We start from the raw sequence: 14551 nt of genomic DNA, 5'->3' as shown, positions 1-14551 counted from the left end.
AGGCCTGATATTGCCTATGCTGTTTCTTGCTTGAGTAGATACATGTCTAACCCTGGGCCAGTGCATTGGGAAGCTCTTAAGTGGTTGCTTAGATACCTGAAAAATACTTCTAAGTATGGTTTGTGTTTTTCTAAGCATGATCAAGGTGTTGAGTTGTGTAGTTTTGTTGATTCTAACTATGCTAATGATAAGGACAAGAGGAAGTCCACAACTTCCTATGTGTTTCAGGTTTGCAGGTCTTGTGTTAGTTGGAAATCACAACTCCAACACATTGTAGCTCTGTCTACAACAGAATCAGAGTATATAGCCATTACAGAGGCTATGAAGGAGGCAATCTGGTTAAAGGGAGTTCTCTCTGAACTCAAATTTATTAAGTCTGCCCCTGTGTTGTTCTCTGATAGTCAGTCTGCCATTCAACTTTGTAAAAATCCTGTTTTCCATGTAGAACTAAGCATATAGATGTTAGGTTCCATTTTATTAGAGATGTTGTGGAAAAAGGTGAAGTTCTTTTACAAAAGGTGCATACTGATCATAACCCTGCTGATATCGGTACTAAATGTCTCTCTGTGGATAAGTTGTTGTCATGCATCAAAAAATTGCACTTTGATTTTGGTTAGCATGTGCATTGCATGTCCCGAGGTAAAGACCTTGTTGACTCCTTGAAGTCACAAGGCAGCTTAAGTCCTACAAAACTATTTGGTTTACCATCTGGTGTTTTGTTAGGCAATCTGGTATTTTCTATCTAATGAACTTTGTGTTCTTTGGTGATAGGAATGCCTTGTAGGCAATGATGAAGCAGCAGTAGACCAAGGCTCTCCCCTGTTTCTCCAGAAGTAGTCCAAAGGTGGAGAATGTTGGATATTGGACTCCTTGCTTTGGGCTTCTATTATTATTCGGTTGGGCTGCTATTATTGTTGAGCCCATAAGAGTAATTATTGGCCCAAATCGAGCCTGGCCCGTTTACTTATCCAGAATGGCTGGATGTGTGACACCTGGCTACTTCACGCGGATCATGGCTCACAGCCGTTGGATGAGTGTTGTGTTTGTTAAGTGAGAGAGACCGGTTAGTCTTCTCATCATTCGACTCTCTCTCTCTCTCTCTTGTTCCAGAAACCGTCTTCAACTCTCTCCCTTCTCTCTAAGATTCCGGCGAACCTAGCCGGAGTTCTCCTTCGAGCTTTCAGTTCCACCGATGATTCTCAGTTCCCAAGAGTTCTACCGGTGTAGATTGAGTGTTAGGCAACTTCTTCGGTTTCCTTCTCTTTCTAGGGTTTGGTCTGTAGTCTGTGACCAATCCCGAAGTGCTTGGAGTGTGTGGTGAGGGGTCTTGTGTTCTTGGCTGTGTTCTGGGGTTGTGTGAGTCTGTCTGCGTGTGAGACCGCCGTGGTGTGCGTTGGCCGGTGACATCTAGGGTTCCACTGATCTCTGGTTTGAGTTCGTTCAACGGTGCTCTCCTTTGTGACTTGCTGTGAGGATTGGGGAGGTCTGAGGCCTAGTGCAGTCACTGCTGTGACCTGAGCCACTCGTGGCCTGATTCTCTGACTTAGTCTCTTTTGTGTTTAGATCCTTCGGGATCAATCTCTTGTGTGACTAATCCAGCTACTAAGTGTGCAGGTACAACCAGAAAAGATGGACTCTCAAGAACTAAGGAGTTCTTAAGCTTAGTTTAGGGTTTCTGTTTGTAACTTTGTACTTAGTGTGTAATCAAGATACCACGGTTGTACTTGGCTTGTACCTCTGAGATTAGCCATCTCAGAACCAATCAATAAAAGAGGTCCCGGTAATTAGCGAATCCCGAATGGTCTGATCCCTACAAATGTCAATCATGCAAATAATGTTCTTAAATTTCATATGTTATCCATTTAGCCGGGTCTGGACATGGTTCTGCCATGCAAAAACTGTTAGGAGTTGGAAATATAAACTTGATAATGGGGAGGTCTGCACAGACTTTATGAGCGAGGAAAGATGATTTTAATGAGAGGGAATTGACATTAATACCCTCTAATTTTATTTATTAATTTTCCTAATTAAAATTATAATCCATGTGGCATTATTTCAACCACTAGATCTTCTAATCTAATGGCTAAGATTTAATCTTAGTTTTGGATTGCTAATTAGTTAGTAATTGATCACTCCCCTATATATATATATATATATATATATATATATATATATATATATATATAGGATTTTGATCTATGAAGACCAGATTTAAATACAGAAACGCGGAACACGGTCATATGTAGGGCATTTTTAGGTCATAGTTAGTTTATTTTTAGGTCATGCTAACAAAGCATGACCTAAAATGATCTTAACATGACATAAACCCAAATCTTATAATATGACCTAAAACTACGTAATTATGACCTTCCGTGTTTTGGGTTAATTATTGACCATTAGATCATCTAATCCTAGGGCCAAGATTTGGGCTGCATTTAAATGCATTCTTATTTTGATATATGAGTAACGGCCAAAATTGGTCCTAAACATATGGTCATTTTACGTTTTTGGTCCTAAACATTATCTTTTGGATTTTTTGGTCTTGAACATGTGAAAATTTGATCATTTTGGTCATGCGTCAATGTTTCCGTTAAAAACTAACGGTCAACGGGTTTAATCCCGATTTTGACCAAATGAAACTTTTAATTCTGATTTTTTACTCCCTAATTAATTTCCTAATTATTTTTATAAATATTCTAAACCCATTGGTGGTGGAGGGTTGTGGTCCAGCGCATCCATGGGGTCCTCATGCTCCGCTTAGCCGGAAATCTCGAGAGGAAGCGCGATCGCATGAGGCCTTGGGAGGTGTAGGGCGCCACCGACGGAGCAGTTGCGATGTGATTATAAGATGATTCCAAATGATGATGCTGTTGGTGATGGTGCTGCTGTTGATGGTGGTGATAATGAGGTGTGAAGGGGAAAGAAAGAGGGTTTTGGTACACAGGAATTCCCCTAATCGGCCTCAGCAAATTCACTTCCTCTCCCAGCTGCGGCCGGGCGAAGCCGCCGTGGAGGAGGTGGTGGTGTTGGTGGTGGGGCGCGGCGGAGGTGTTGGTGGTGTCGGAAACCCTGGCTGGATTAGAGAGGTTGAGGTCGGGCTTGGGCATTGAAGAGATGGAGGCTCTTGACTCAAGAGCTCGCTTCCAAAACCCCAAATCCATTTCTTCTTCCCCTCCTCTTCTCCAGCTCGATGAGGTCGTGCTATTTAAAGGGCTGATCCTTAGAGATAGGTCTGGCTGTGCTGGAAACAACTCCATTCTCTTCTTCACTTTCTCCTCTTTAATTTCTCTTCGCCAAAATAATTCACTTGTGTGGATATGGAATTGTTTGTTGAGGAATTGAGAAGATTAGTTCTCTGCAGAGTTAATTTGAGATTGAGATAATTAGGGAATTAATAAAAATAATTAGGGAATTAATTAGGGAGTAAAAAATCAGAATTAAAAATTTAATTTGGTCAAAATCGGAATTAAACCCGTTGACCGTTAGTTTTTAACAGAAATGTTGACGGATGACCAAAATGATCAAATTTCCATACGTTCAGGACCAAAAAATCCAAAAGATAATGTTTAGGACAAAAAACGTAAAATGGTCATATGTTCAGGACCAATTTTGGTCTTTACTCTATATATATCATAAACAAATAATCATAACTTTTCACATTATTTTCTTTGCAAAGAAGAACATATTCGTGTATAAACAAGTGTATTTGTTTAGATTATATTAAGACATCGTGTGGCTAATTAATTAGGTTTAAATAAATTCATAATTCATAAACTGATCTCACAATAAGCATAACTCTCTTCATAATCAAAAATTTTTGGAAATGCTAATTAACTAATATAATTATTTATAGAAAGAGTAAACACATTTAGATTAAAAATGGTAAAGAGAGGAAATATGGGAGAGGTTGTATTGAAAATAGATTCTATCATAATTATAGATTCCACATGTCCACTCTATAATGGTGTATTAGCAAATGTAGTATATAATGTAGGTGGTGATCCCTTCCGCTTCACGATTATACATATTTTTATTACATCCCAATTACTCTAATAATCGGTGTGTGTTATATTGCTAACCACTCTTAAATTGTTAACTACAAATAAATGATAGGCATTAGATTTTTAAACCAAAGACTAAGTCCAAGATCATTCAACTCCGAGTATCAATATATTGCACGAAAAATATCAATTAGGGTATTTATGTCAATTAACAACAAATTAGTTGTAACTAACTTATAAAAAATATCTCAAAACTTAAAATGTATATAATTATCTCGATTTAAACATAATTCACTGTGTTGACATTTTGATTTAGAGCATCTCCAACCATTCCACTAAACTCAAACTCATTTTAGTTTAAATGTCACACTAAATATTGATTTTACTCCAACCATTTACACTAAACTCAAACTTAAAAGAATATTCTCGAAATTATGCCTTTTTTACTCACAAAATTTGAAAAAATTTTAGGTTTTGGTTTAGTGTAAACCTAAAGATAGGTATTTTTTTCTCAAAAACCAAAAATGAGATTGATTTTTGAGTACTATTGGAGCTAAATACCTATCCCATTTTAGGTTTTAGAGTACCCTTGGAGATGGTCTTAAAACCCAAAATTCAGTGTGTTTAGTATTAAAAAATAAAAAACGAATTTACAAGTGGCAATTTATAGACCATTAAATCTTTAAAATTTTATAGTGTTAAATTAGTTGTAGTTAGTAATGAAGGGGTGAGTTAGCAATTGATCACACCCCTACTCTAATAATCATATTTCCATTACATCGTGACGATTTGATTGCATGGATATTTTCCACGTTCTATCGTAACATGTGGACTAGAATAAAAGTGTAGAGAATATAATAACGCGTGGGATTGAATGCTGATGTTGAAACTTGTTCAGTTTAATCAGGAAATAATTATATTATATATAGAGTGATGATATTGGAGCTAAGACTACTATATGACTATATCATATATATATTTAAAGATGTGTGTTTTGTGGATGCTCTTCATCACAACACTAATGTTGAGTAAAGCAGTAGCAAGGAATGTTCCAAATTCGAGCAGAGAATTGAAGGCGTTGATGGATTTCGAATGGCCTTATATCAACTCCTCAGCTCATCATTACCTGTGACAATAATGGCCGCGTTGCAGAAGTAAGACTGCAATCTCGAGTAGGATGCGATGATGAAAATTGGAAATGTCACGATGTTGGCTATTTGGATCCCCTTGTTTTCACATCTCTCACTAGCATTCATCTCACTGAATGTGGTCTCTATGGATTTATCCCAGAACAAATAGGTTCCCTCTCCAACTTATCTTATCCCAATCTTTCTCGTAATCATCTGTATTCTATGCTCCCTCTTTCATTGGAAAATCTGAGTGAGTTACGCGTTCTAGACATTTCTCATAACTATTACATTAATGGTGTCATTCCACCTGAAATAGGTATCTTATCCAAACTTACTTATCTCGATTTGTCACACAACTACCTTGTGAGTGAGCTACCTCTTTCACTGGAAAATCTCACTAACTTAGAGGTTCTTGACATATCTTATAACCGTGGCATTCATGGTGTCATTCCACATAACATAGGAAGTTTATCCAAACTAACTCATCTCGATTTGTCTCACAATCAACTCCAAACTGAGCTGCCTCTTTCACTATCAAATCTCACTAACTTAGAGGTACTTCTAATTTCTTCTAATAGGATTTTCGGTTTCATTCCTTCTGCAATAGGGTACCTCTTCCATCTGATTGCTCTTGATTTGAGAGATGTTTACATTAATGGCTCTTTGCCCTCAACTATGAGCCAATTAACAAGATTGGAAATCTTGAATTTGGATGCCAATAGGTTGGAAGGTGTTTTCGAAGCAAAAATACACATCTTCCTTGTATCAAAACCATAGGCCTCAGCAGGAATTCAATCAAAGAAAGGATACCTTCTCAGTTGGGAAATGTTGCTAATGCACAGTTTCTCAATATCGATCTTTCTTGGTACCATTTGTATGGTGAAGTCCCTGAATCTATTTCACGTTTAGATGGACTTGATTTGTCCCACAATAATTTAAAGGGTCACATTCCACCCAACGTATGGGATAAGTTTCCGATAAACTCCTTCAGAGGAAACCCGGAGTTGATTCCTCTAGTTGTTCCTAAGGGATCAAGCAATAAGGTGAAAATTATTTGGTATTTACTTCCTGTGGTTGTGGTTTTTATATTCTGTGGGATCTATTTAATATTCTCCAAAATGGGAAGGAAAGAAACCTCCAAAGTCACACCTAATCTTCAACATGGAGACATATTCAAGATTTGGAACTTCGATGTGATGCAAATGAACGGTGAAACGTATGAGAATGACTGAACTGCTAGCTAATAAAGAATTCAAACTATTGAGAACTTTGGAGTATAAAAACTCAATGCAAAATTATATATTCAAAAGTCTGTCTTTTAAGATCAACAATAACTAACAAATCCTAAACTTATTGAAAGAAATAACTAAAGAGATAATAAGCAAAAATTACTGCAAGGAAAATAAACACCTATTTTGTAGAAGGAAAAATAATTAATATTTTTCCATCTACTAATTCTACTAACTAGGAAATAAATAAAACCAAAATAATAATTTTCTTAGCCTCCAAGTCTTGTCTTCTAGAACTGCATCACGATGGCAACATCGCCTATCAAGACATCATTGCAGCAACAGCAGACTTTGACTTCAGATACTGCATTGGGACTGGAGGCTATGGGAGCGTCTACAGAGCTCTATTGCCCACTGGAAAAGTTGTTGCTGTCAAGAAGCTTCATAGATTCGAAGGAGATAATCCCACTTTTGACTCCTCTTTTAGGAATGAAGCCGAGGTTCTCTCTCAGATTCGCCATCGACATATTGTGAAGCTTTTTGGATTTTGTCTGCACCAACGGAGCATGTTTCTCATCTACGACTACATGGAAAGAGGAAACCTCTTTAGCGTGTTGAAGTATGATGACGAAGCTGTGGAGCTGACCTGGAAGAAGAGGGTATATGTGGTGAAGGGTATTGCAAATGTTCTAGCTTACATGCATCACGATTGCAGCCCTCCTATTCTACACAGAGACTTATCGAGCAGCAACATACTCTTGGATTAGAGTTTGAAGGCTATTTATCTGATTTTGGGACAGCTAGATTGTTGGATCCAGATTCATCCAATCAGACTCTACTTGTGGGAACTCGGGGCTACATTGCACCAGGTACGTTTATTAACATAATTTCAAGTAGTCATTTCATACTGATGGCATGTTTGTTGGGTGCAGAGTTGGCCTTCACAATGGCGGTTACGGAAAAATGTGATGTGTACAGCTTTGGAGTGTTGGCATTGGAAGTCATGTTTGGAGATCATCCGGGGGATATCATTTCCTCCATGATGACGATTAAAAGATCCACACAGTTTGCTCAAAACATGATGGTGCAACAACTCTTGGACAAGAGGCTACCATCTCCAGAAGAAGATGTGAGATTGTCGATGGAAGTGGTTGGAGTGGTGAAAACAGCATTGAAATGCATCAGTTGCGATCCAAAGCTGCGGCCGTATATGAAGGAGGTGTCTCAGGAGCTCGCTAAGCACCCACCGTGGTTGACAATGCCATTCCGCTCTGTATCAGTGCTACATCTCATGCATTCAGATTGAACTCACAGCTACCTTCTTCCCTATAATAAATTTACAGATGCTCAGTAACAATGCTGTGATATTTTCTGTAATCATGATCAAATGTATGTTAGTATTAATGTAATATATATTATTGGGACTCTTAACATAATATATGCGATTTAAAACTGTCACATTTTACATTACTTTACAAACTAGTAAGTTATTTTACTTAGCTTAGTCCTATTTACATTGCATTAATAGTAAAAAATTACTATAAGTGCATGCTTCTACAAAAAAAAATTATTAAAATTAGACGATCTTTATAAACACAAGATCTTCCAAGTTCTAAACTCCTGCTACAAAATTTCCACACTTCCCTAAATCCATAATGTGGAGGTGTTTTACTGTATTACAAGCACTAAGCCTATAGCTAAGTTGGTGGAGCACCTTGTTCACACAGTCCAAAATATCTTTATTGAGAAATCAAGGTCTTACTCTATACCACTTTTGTCCCTTAAAAATAGAAACTATTTTTATTTTGGGTCATTCTTTAAAAATATAAACTTTTTATTTTAAGATGTTGACCTCACAATCTACTAACATTATTTCCACTATTTTTAATATTCATCTCTTTTACTCTATATATTTTATTCATCTCATATATTTTTTCTCCTTCTCTCTTACTTTACTAATTTACATTAAAACCCGTGCCATTTCAAATAATTCTGTTTTTCAAGGACGAAGGTAGTACGTATAGAGTATTTATAAATTAGATTTTACCATCAAATTCGTATCCTTTCTAAAATATTTGAATAAGTTTCAAAATGTTTATAGGCCGGAGAGCAACCTTGGTTTTGGAATGGGTGTAATATTTTCTGAGGAAAAGAAAATAGTGAAATAAGTTGTGGGTGGGGTTAGAAATTGGAAAGGGACAAAAAAAAAAATGGGTTGGAAATTGGAAAGGGTAGGGTTACAACTTACATGAGATGGTAGACCTAAGTCAAAGTCAAGTCAATGACAATTAATTGCACCTATTTATCTCCAAGACTCAAGTTGCCGTATTTCACATATGTAAATAGTTAGATTGATAATTGAGTATGTACAATATTAACGTGTGTGACTAATGGTGCAAGTCAAGGTCCACAACCATTATTGGTTCAACAAATATTTAAAAAAAGTACATATATCCAACTCATATAAAATACCCCAAAATAGAGCTTACTAACCAATTTCAATTTTCAACCCACTTTACTAACTTATAAAGTCAAATAATACTATCACGTGTCGTAACTAATATACACAAATAAAAACAAGAATCCCAAATTCAAGCCTAAAATTGGGCTTTCACAATAACTCAACCAAAATTTCACATGTTGATCTCAATTTAACTGATTCATAAATGATAAGCTTCGGTGTAAAGCTTCAAACATGTTAATACATCAAAATTTCAACTATTAAAGAATCTAAATTTGGTGAACATATATATCTCCACACTGTATAATTTTATTTCGTTGTTCCAATTTGAGAAATACTCCTAGTAAACAATTATGAGATTGAAGTTCTCATCTATGAAATGTACGCTTAGTTGTAAAGGGAAAATAAACACTTGCATTCCAGTTGTTAATATTAAAAAAGTGATAATACTGCCCATAATTTTAAAAATTGGAAGAAATGGTGCATTATGAATTGATTACAGATATTTTCATGAAATATGAGTGCACCGCAAGTGTACAATATTTGTATTGAAATATTGAGGGATATTAGAATAGAAAAAGTGAATTGTGGAAAACGTGTATGTTGGGTTGGGACTTCAACACTATACAAGGTGATATATTATAGGTATGAATATGAGTGAGATTAACAAGAAGAATCATACACATACATACAAACTAGAGAATACTATAAAGTGATGAATGCCTTGTTTGCTGCTAATTCTATGATCATTGTGAGCATCTGCTCATTGTTGATCAATAATGCAGTTGCATCTAATGCTTCAAATTCGAGTAGAGAATTGAAGGCGTTGATGGATTTTGGATGGCCTTATATCAACTCCTCAGCTCATCAGTGCCACTGGAAAGGCATTACTTGTGATGATGATGGCCGCGTTGCAGAGATAAGCCTGCAAACTGATGTAGGATGCGATGATGAATCTCAGTGTCACGATCTTCGCCATCTTGATCCGCTTGTTTTCACATCACTGACTAGCATTCATCTCAGCTCATGCGGTCTCTATGGAGTTATCCCACCACAAATAGGTTACCTCTCCAACCTAACTTATCTCAATTTGTCGAATAATGCACTCGAAAATTGTCTGCCTTATTCCTTAGCGAATCTGACTGAGTTACATGTGCTTGACATTTCTGATAACAATTGCTATTATGATTCCATTCCCCCTTCCATAGGATGCTTATCTAAGCTTACTCATCTCAATTTGTCTCATAATTTTCTTGAATCTAAGCTTCCTATTTCATTGGCAAATCTGAGTGATTTACACGTGCTCGACTTCTCTCATAACTATTACCTCATTTATGGTGTCATTCCACCAAACATAGGAAGCTTATCCAAGCTAACTTATCTTGATTTGTCTCATAATCAACTCCACGGTCAGTTACCTCTTTCATTGGCAAACCTCAGTGGGTTAAATGTACTCAACATTTCTCTCAATGATTTTTCCAGGGTCATCCCATTTGAGATAGGAAACTTATCAGAACTAACTCATCTCGATTTGTCTCACAATCGACTTGAAGGTGAGTTGCCGTCAAATCTCATCAAACTGAATGTGCTTGACATTTCTTACAACAATTTTTCTGGTGTCATTCCTGAGATTGGAAGCTTGTCCGAACTAAGTTGTCTCAACTTGTCTCACAATAGACTCAAGGGTGAGTTGCCTCTTTCACTTCCAAACCTCACTAAATTGGAGATGCTTGACATTTCTCACAATTTCTTTTCTGGTGTCATTCCACCTGAGATAGGAACCTTATTAAAACTAACTTATCTCGATTTGTCTAACAATCGGCTCAAGGGTGAGTTGCCTCTTTCACTTCCAAATCTCACTAAATTACAAGTTCTTGACATATCTTCTAATGACTTTTCCGGTGCCATTCCACCTGAGATAGGATGCTTAGCGAGACTAACTTATCTCAATATGTCTCAAAATCGACTCTACAGTGAGTTGCCTATTTCAGTGGCAAATCTCACTGAATTGGAGGTACTTGAAATTTTTCAAAACTTCATTCATGGTGCCATTCCCTCTGGAATAGGAAACCTCAAGCAGTTGGTTGTTCTTGATTTGAGGAACAATAGCATCACTGGCTCTCTTCCCTCAACTATCACCCAATTACCAATGCTACAATTCTTGAAATTGGAAATCAATAGGTTGGAAGGTGGTTTTTTAGCAGGGATAGTAAATCTGCCTGCAGTCATAATGATAAATCTAAGCAAGAATTCAATCAAAGAACAGATACCTTTTCACATTGGAGATGTTGCTTCTGTAAATTTACAGAATATTGATCTTTCTTGGAACAATCTTTCTGGTGGAGTCCCTCAATCTGTAATATATTTGAATGATATCAATTTGGCTTACAATAATTTGGAGGGACAGATTCCGCTCACTGTCTTGCATAAGTTTCCGAGAAAATCATTCATTGGCAATCCCAAGTTACATGTTCCAAATGGATCCATGCCGGGAGCTCCAACTGGGATGGAGAAAGAAAAACATTGGAACAATTCAGTTGTAATATATGCTGTGGTAATTGGTTGTGTGTTTCTGCTTTCAAGTTTCTTAGGAGTCCTTTTCTTTGGAAAGAAATCAGCATCAACCACGCCTGACAAAGGACATGGTGACATATTTAAGATATGGAACTTTGATGGCAACATCGCCTATCAAGACATCATTGCAGCAACAGCAGACTTTGACTTGAGATACTGCATCGGAACTGGTAGATATGGGAGCGTCTACAGAGCTCTACTGCCCACCGGAAGAGTTGTTGCTGTGAAAAAACTTCACAGATTTGAAGGAGATAATCCTACTTTTGACTCCTCTTTTAGGAATGAAGCAGAGGTTCTCTCTCAGATTCGCCATCGTCATATTGTCAAGCTTTTTGGCTTTTGTCTGCACCAACGGAGCATGTTTCTCATCTACAACTACATGGAAAGAGGAAGCCTCTTTAGCTTGTTGAAGTATGATGAAGAAGCCGTGGAGCTGAACTGGAAGAACAGGTTAAATGTGGTGAAGGGCATTGCCAATGCACTCTCTTACATGCATCATGATTGCAACCCTCCTATTTTACACAGAGACATTTCGAGCAGCAACATACTCTTGGATTCAGAGTTTGAAGGTTGTTTATCTGATTTTGGTACAGCCAGATTGTTGGATCCAGATTCGTCTAATCAGACTATGTTAGTCGGGACTCGGGGCTATATTGCACCAGGTATGCATATCATAACATATATAGTTTAAAGTAGTAGAAATTGTTTTCATGACGATGACATGTTAGTTGGATGCAGAGTTGGCCTTCACAATGGTTGTTACAGAAAAATGTGATGTGTACAGCTTTGGAGTTTTGGCATTGGAAGTCATGTTTGGAGATCATCCAGGGGATTTCCTTTCCTCCATGACGATGGGGAAGAGAACCACGCAGGTTGCTCAAAACATGATGGTGCAACAACTCATGGACAAGAGGCTACCATCTCTGGAGGAAGATGTAAGAATGTCGAGGGAAGTGATTGCAGTGATCAAAACAGCTCTGAAATGCATAAGCTGTGATCCAAACTCGCGGCCTTGTATGAAGGAGGTGTCTCAGGAGCTCGCTAAACATCCACCACGGTTAACAATGCCATTCCGCTCAATATCAGTGCTTCATCTCATGCACACAGACTGAGCTCACAATTGCCTAAAAGCAGCTTCTTTTTATAGTAGGAGTAATAAATTTATAGTAGATGTGAAGTAGCCATATGAAATTGTCTCTGTTTTTCTCTGTTTCCGTAGTGTTTCTTGATTTTGAATAATGTTGTCAATATTTGTAGAATCAAGATAAAATATATGTTGATATATGCACATGTGCTTGACATTGGGTATATGTTTTCTAAGCGGGAATAAACATGCTTTCTTCTATCAAAACCAAAGACCTCAGTAGGAATTCAATCCGGGGCCGGATAACTTCACAGTTTGCTGATGTTCCAAATGCACAGCTCCTCAATCTCGATTGTTCTTGGAACCACCTTTTTGGTGAAGTCCCTGTATCTGTTTTACGTTTGCATGGAATCGATCTTTCCTACAATAGTTTGGAGGGACACCTTCCTCCCAGCGTATGGAATAAGTTTGGGAGATAACATTTGCAACTATAAGTCACATAATAATATAGAGAGATAACATTTACAACTAGTAGAAAAAACATAATCCTATAAACTAGGTAGATCATACAACTGATGGATTTAATTGCTACTACTTTCAGAGAAGTCCAAGCATTGAAAGATTTCGGATGGCCTTATACGAACTCCGCTTCTCACCACTGCCACTGGAAAGGCATTACTTCCGAATGATGATGGCTGCGTTGCAAAGATAAGGCTGCAAGCTCCATGCACCTGACATAAGGTGAGCTGCCTCTTTCACTGCCAAATTTCACCAACTTAGAGGTGCTTGATATTTCTCACAACAACTTCATTTCTGGATCCATTCTCTCTGCAATAGGTTTCCTCCAAAACTTGATTGTTCATGATTTGAGTAACAATAACATCAATGGCTCCCTAACCTCAACTATAGGCCAATTAGAAAGATTGTAAATCTTGAAATGGGACGTCAATAGGTTGGAAGTTGTTTACGAAACAGGAATACACATGCTTCCTTCTATCAAAACGATATATCTTTGTAGTTTGGTGCTATTTCGATTAATTGATGGTATTTTTCACAATAAATTATACTCCTATTATTATCCTCAAAATAAATAAAACCATGATAGGCAAATCAAATTTGTAAAACGCTCGTTTATAGTACTCATACTTAAATACGCACACATCACCCGCATCACAATATAAACAAGTACGTACAGTCTCTTAAACACAGTGTACCTACACCGATATCAATTGGAATCGCAAACTTGAAAATGGGGAGAAGCTCTGCACAGACTTTGAGGGCAACGAAAGAGCAATCGCCATGTTCAGCGCATTTTTGTAAAATCGAGATGGAATAGTAACGGTTTGTATATATCACACACTAGTTTTTTATAATCATGAACCTCCTCATCATCACCAATTAGGATCAAAGGATGCTTGTGGAAATTCTCAATTGCAAACTTCTTATCTTCATCTCCAATATTATCATCTTGGTTTCTCTACAAGAATGTACGGATCTTCAAACTTGGAAACATGTCAAACTCGTCCTCTGGAAGTTGGATCAACTCGAGTACGTACAAAGTTTCTTAATTAATTCATGACAAAAGTCCATTTTTGGTCCTCAACATTTTGTTCGTCATATACATTAAGTTTGTGACCTTTTGGTCTTAAATAATATTTTTGGTCCAAACTTAACTTTTTCGGTTAAGGTTAGAAAATAATTTTGTGGAATATCTTGTAGACTAGACTTGCCCCTTTAAGGTTGGGTTGAGTATAGACTTCTAAGTCCAAGTCAATGGCAATTGACCGTTTACTTCAATTCTAATACCGAGCATTTTTTATTTAGCACAATATTTTTATGTAATTTTATTATATAAGTAGAGAATAAAAAATAAAAAGAAAATAAAGTAAAAAATAATGTTTCCATTTCATAAAATAGGTCCATTAGAGTTTGACATTATAAAAAGAAAAATGTGTCTCTTAGAAAAAAAAAAAAGAGTAGTACTAATACAAACAAAATAATTAAACCAAAATAAATACGATATCCGTCCACATAATATTGGTATGTCTACTTATTTATAGTAAGTTTTTATC

At 36.9% G+C, this 14551-nt stretch overlaps 2 protein-coding genes and 1 pseudogene across 2 annotated transcripts; 2 read left to right on the top strand and 1 right to left on the bottom strand.

The window, feature by feature from the left end:
- Window positions 1–2696: 2696 nt before the first annotated feature.
- Window positions 2697–3257, bottom strand: LOC125210003 (putative transcription factor KAN2). Its single transcript, XM_048109579.2, has one exon. The coding sequence runs from the start codon at window positions 3255–3257 to the stop codon at window positions 2697–2699; it is 561 nt and encodes a 186-aa protein (XP_047965536.2).
- Window positions 3258–4952: 1695 nt separating this feature from the next.
- Window positions 4953–7727, top strand: LOC125210002 (uncharacterized; annotated as a pseudogene).
- A 1791-nt stretch (window positions 7728–9518) lies between these two features.
- Window positions 9519–12697, top strand: LOC125210000 (uncharacterized). Its single transcript, XM_048109578.2, has 2 exons — window positions 9519–12057; window positions 12134–12697. The coding sequence occupies exons 1-2, from the start codon at window positions 9537–9539 to the stop codon at window positions 12505–12507; spliced, it is 2895 nt and encodes a 964-aa protein (XP_047965535.1). The 5' UTR covers window positions 9519–9536; the 3' UTR covers window positions 12508–12697.
- Window positions 12698–14551: the final 1854 nt, after the last annotated feature.

The sequence above is a fragment of the Salvia hispanica genome, chromosome 3, assembly GCF_029641045.1.
Source record: "Salvia hispanica isolate PSC_SH4W2 chromosome 3, Shi_PSC_v1, whole genome shotgun sequence".
In the NCBI taxonomy this organism is placed as follows: domain Eukaryota; kingdom Viridiplantae; phylum Streptophyta; class Magnoliopsida; order Lamiales; family Lamiaceae; genus Salvia; species Salvia hispanica.
This window is presented reverse-complemented; position numbering and strand designations above follow the sequence as displayed.

What these genes read in the sequence shown, in the direction of transcription:
- LOC125210003 (XM_048109579.2), bottom strand. Translation starts at nt 3,257, where the DNA reads ATGGAGTTGTTTCCAGCACAGCCAGACCTATCTCTAAGGATCAGCCCT.
- LOC125210000 (XM_048109578.2), top strand. Translation starts at nt 9,537, where the DNA reads ATGAATGCCTTGTTTGCTGCTAATTCTATGATCATTGTGAGCATCTGC. An exon ending in TCGGGGCTATATTGCACCAG is followed by an intron (nt 12,058 to 12,133) that starts GTATGCATATCA and finishes AGTTGGATGCAG; the next exon opens with AGTTGGCCTTCACAATGGTT.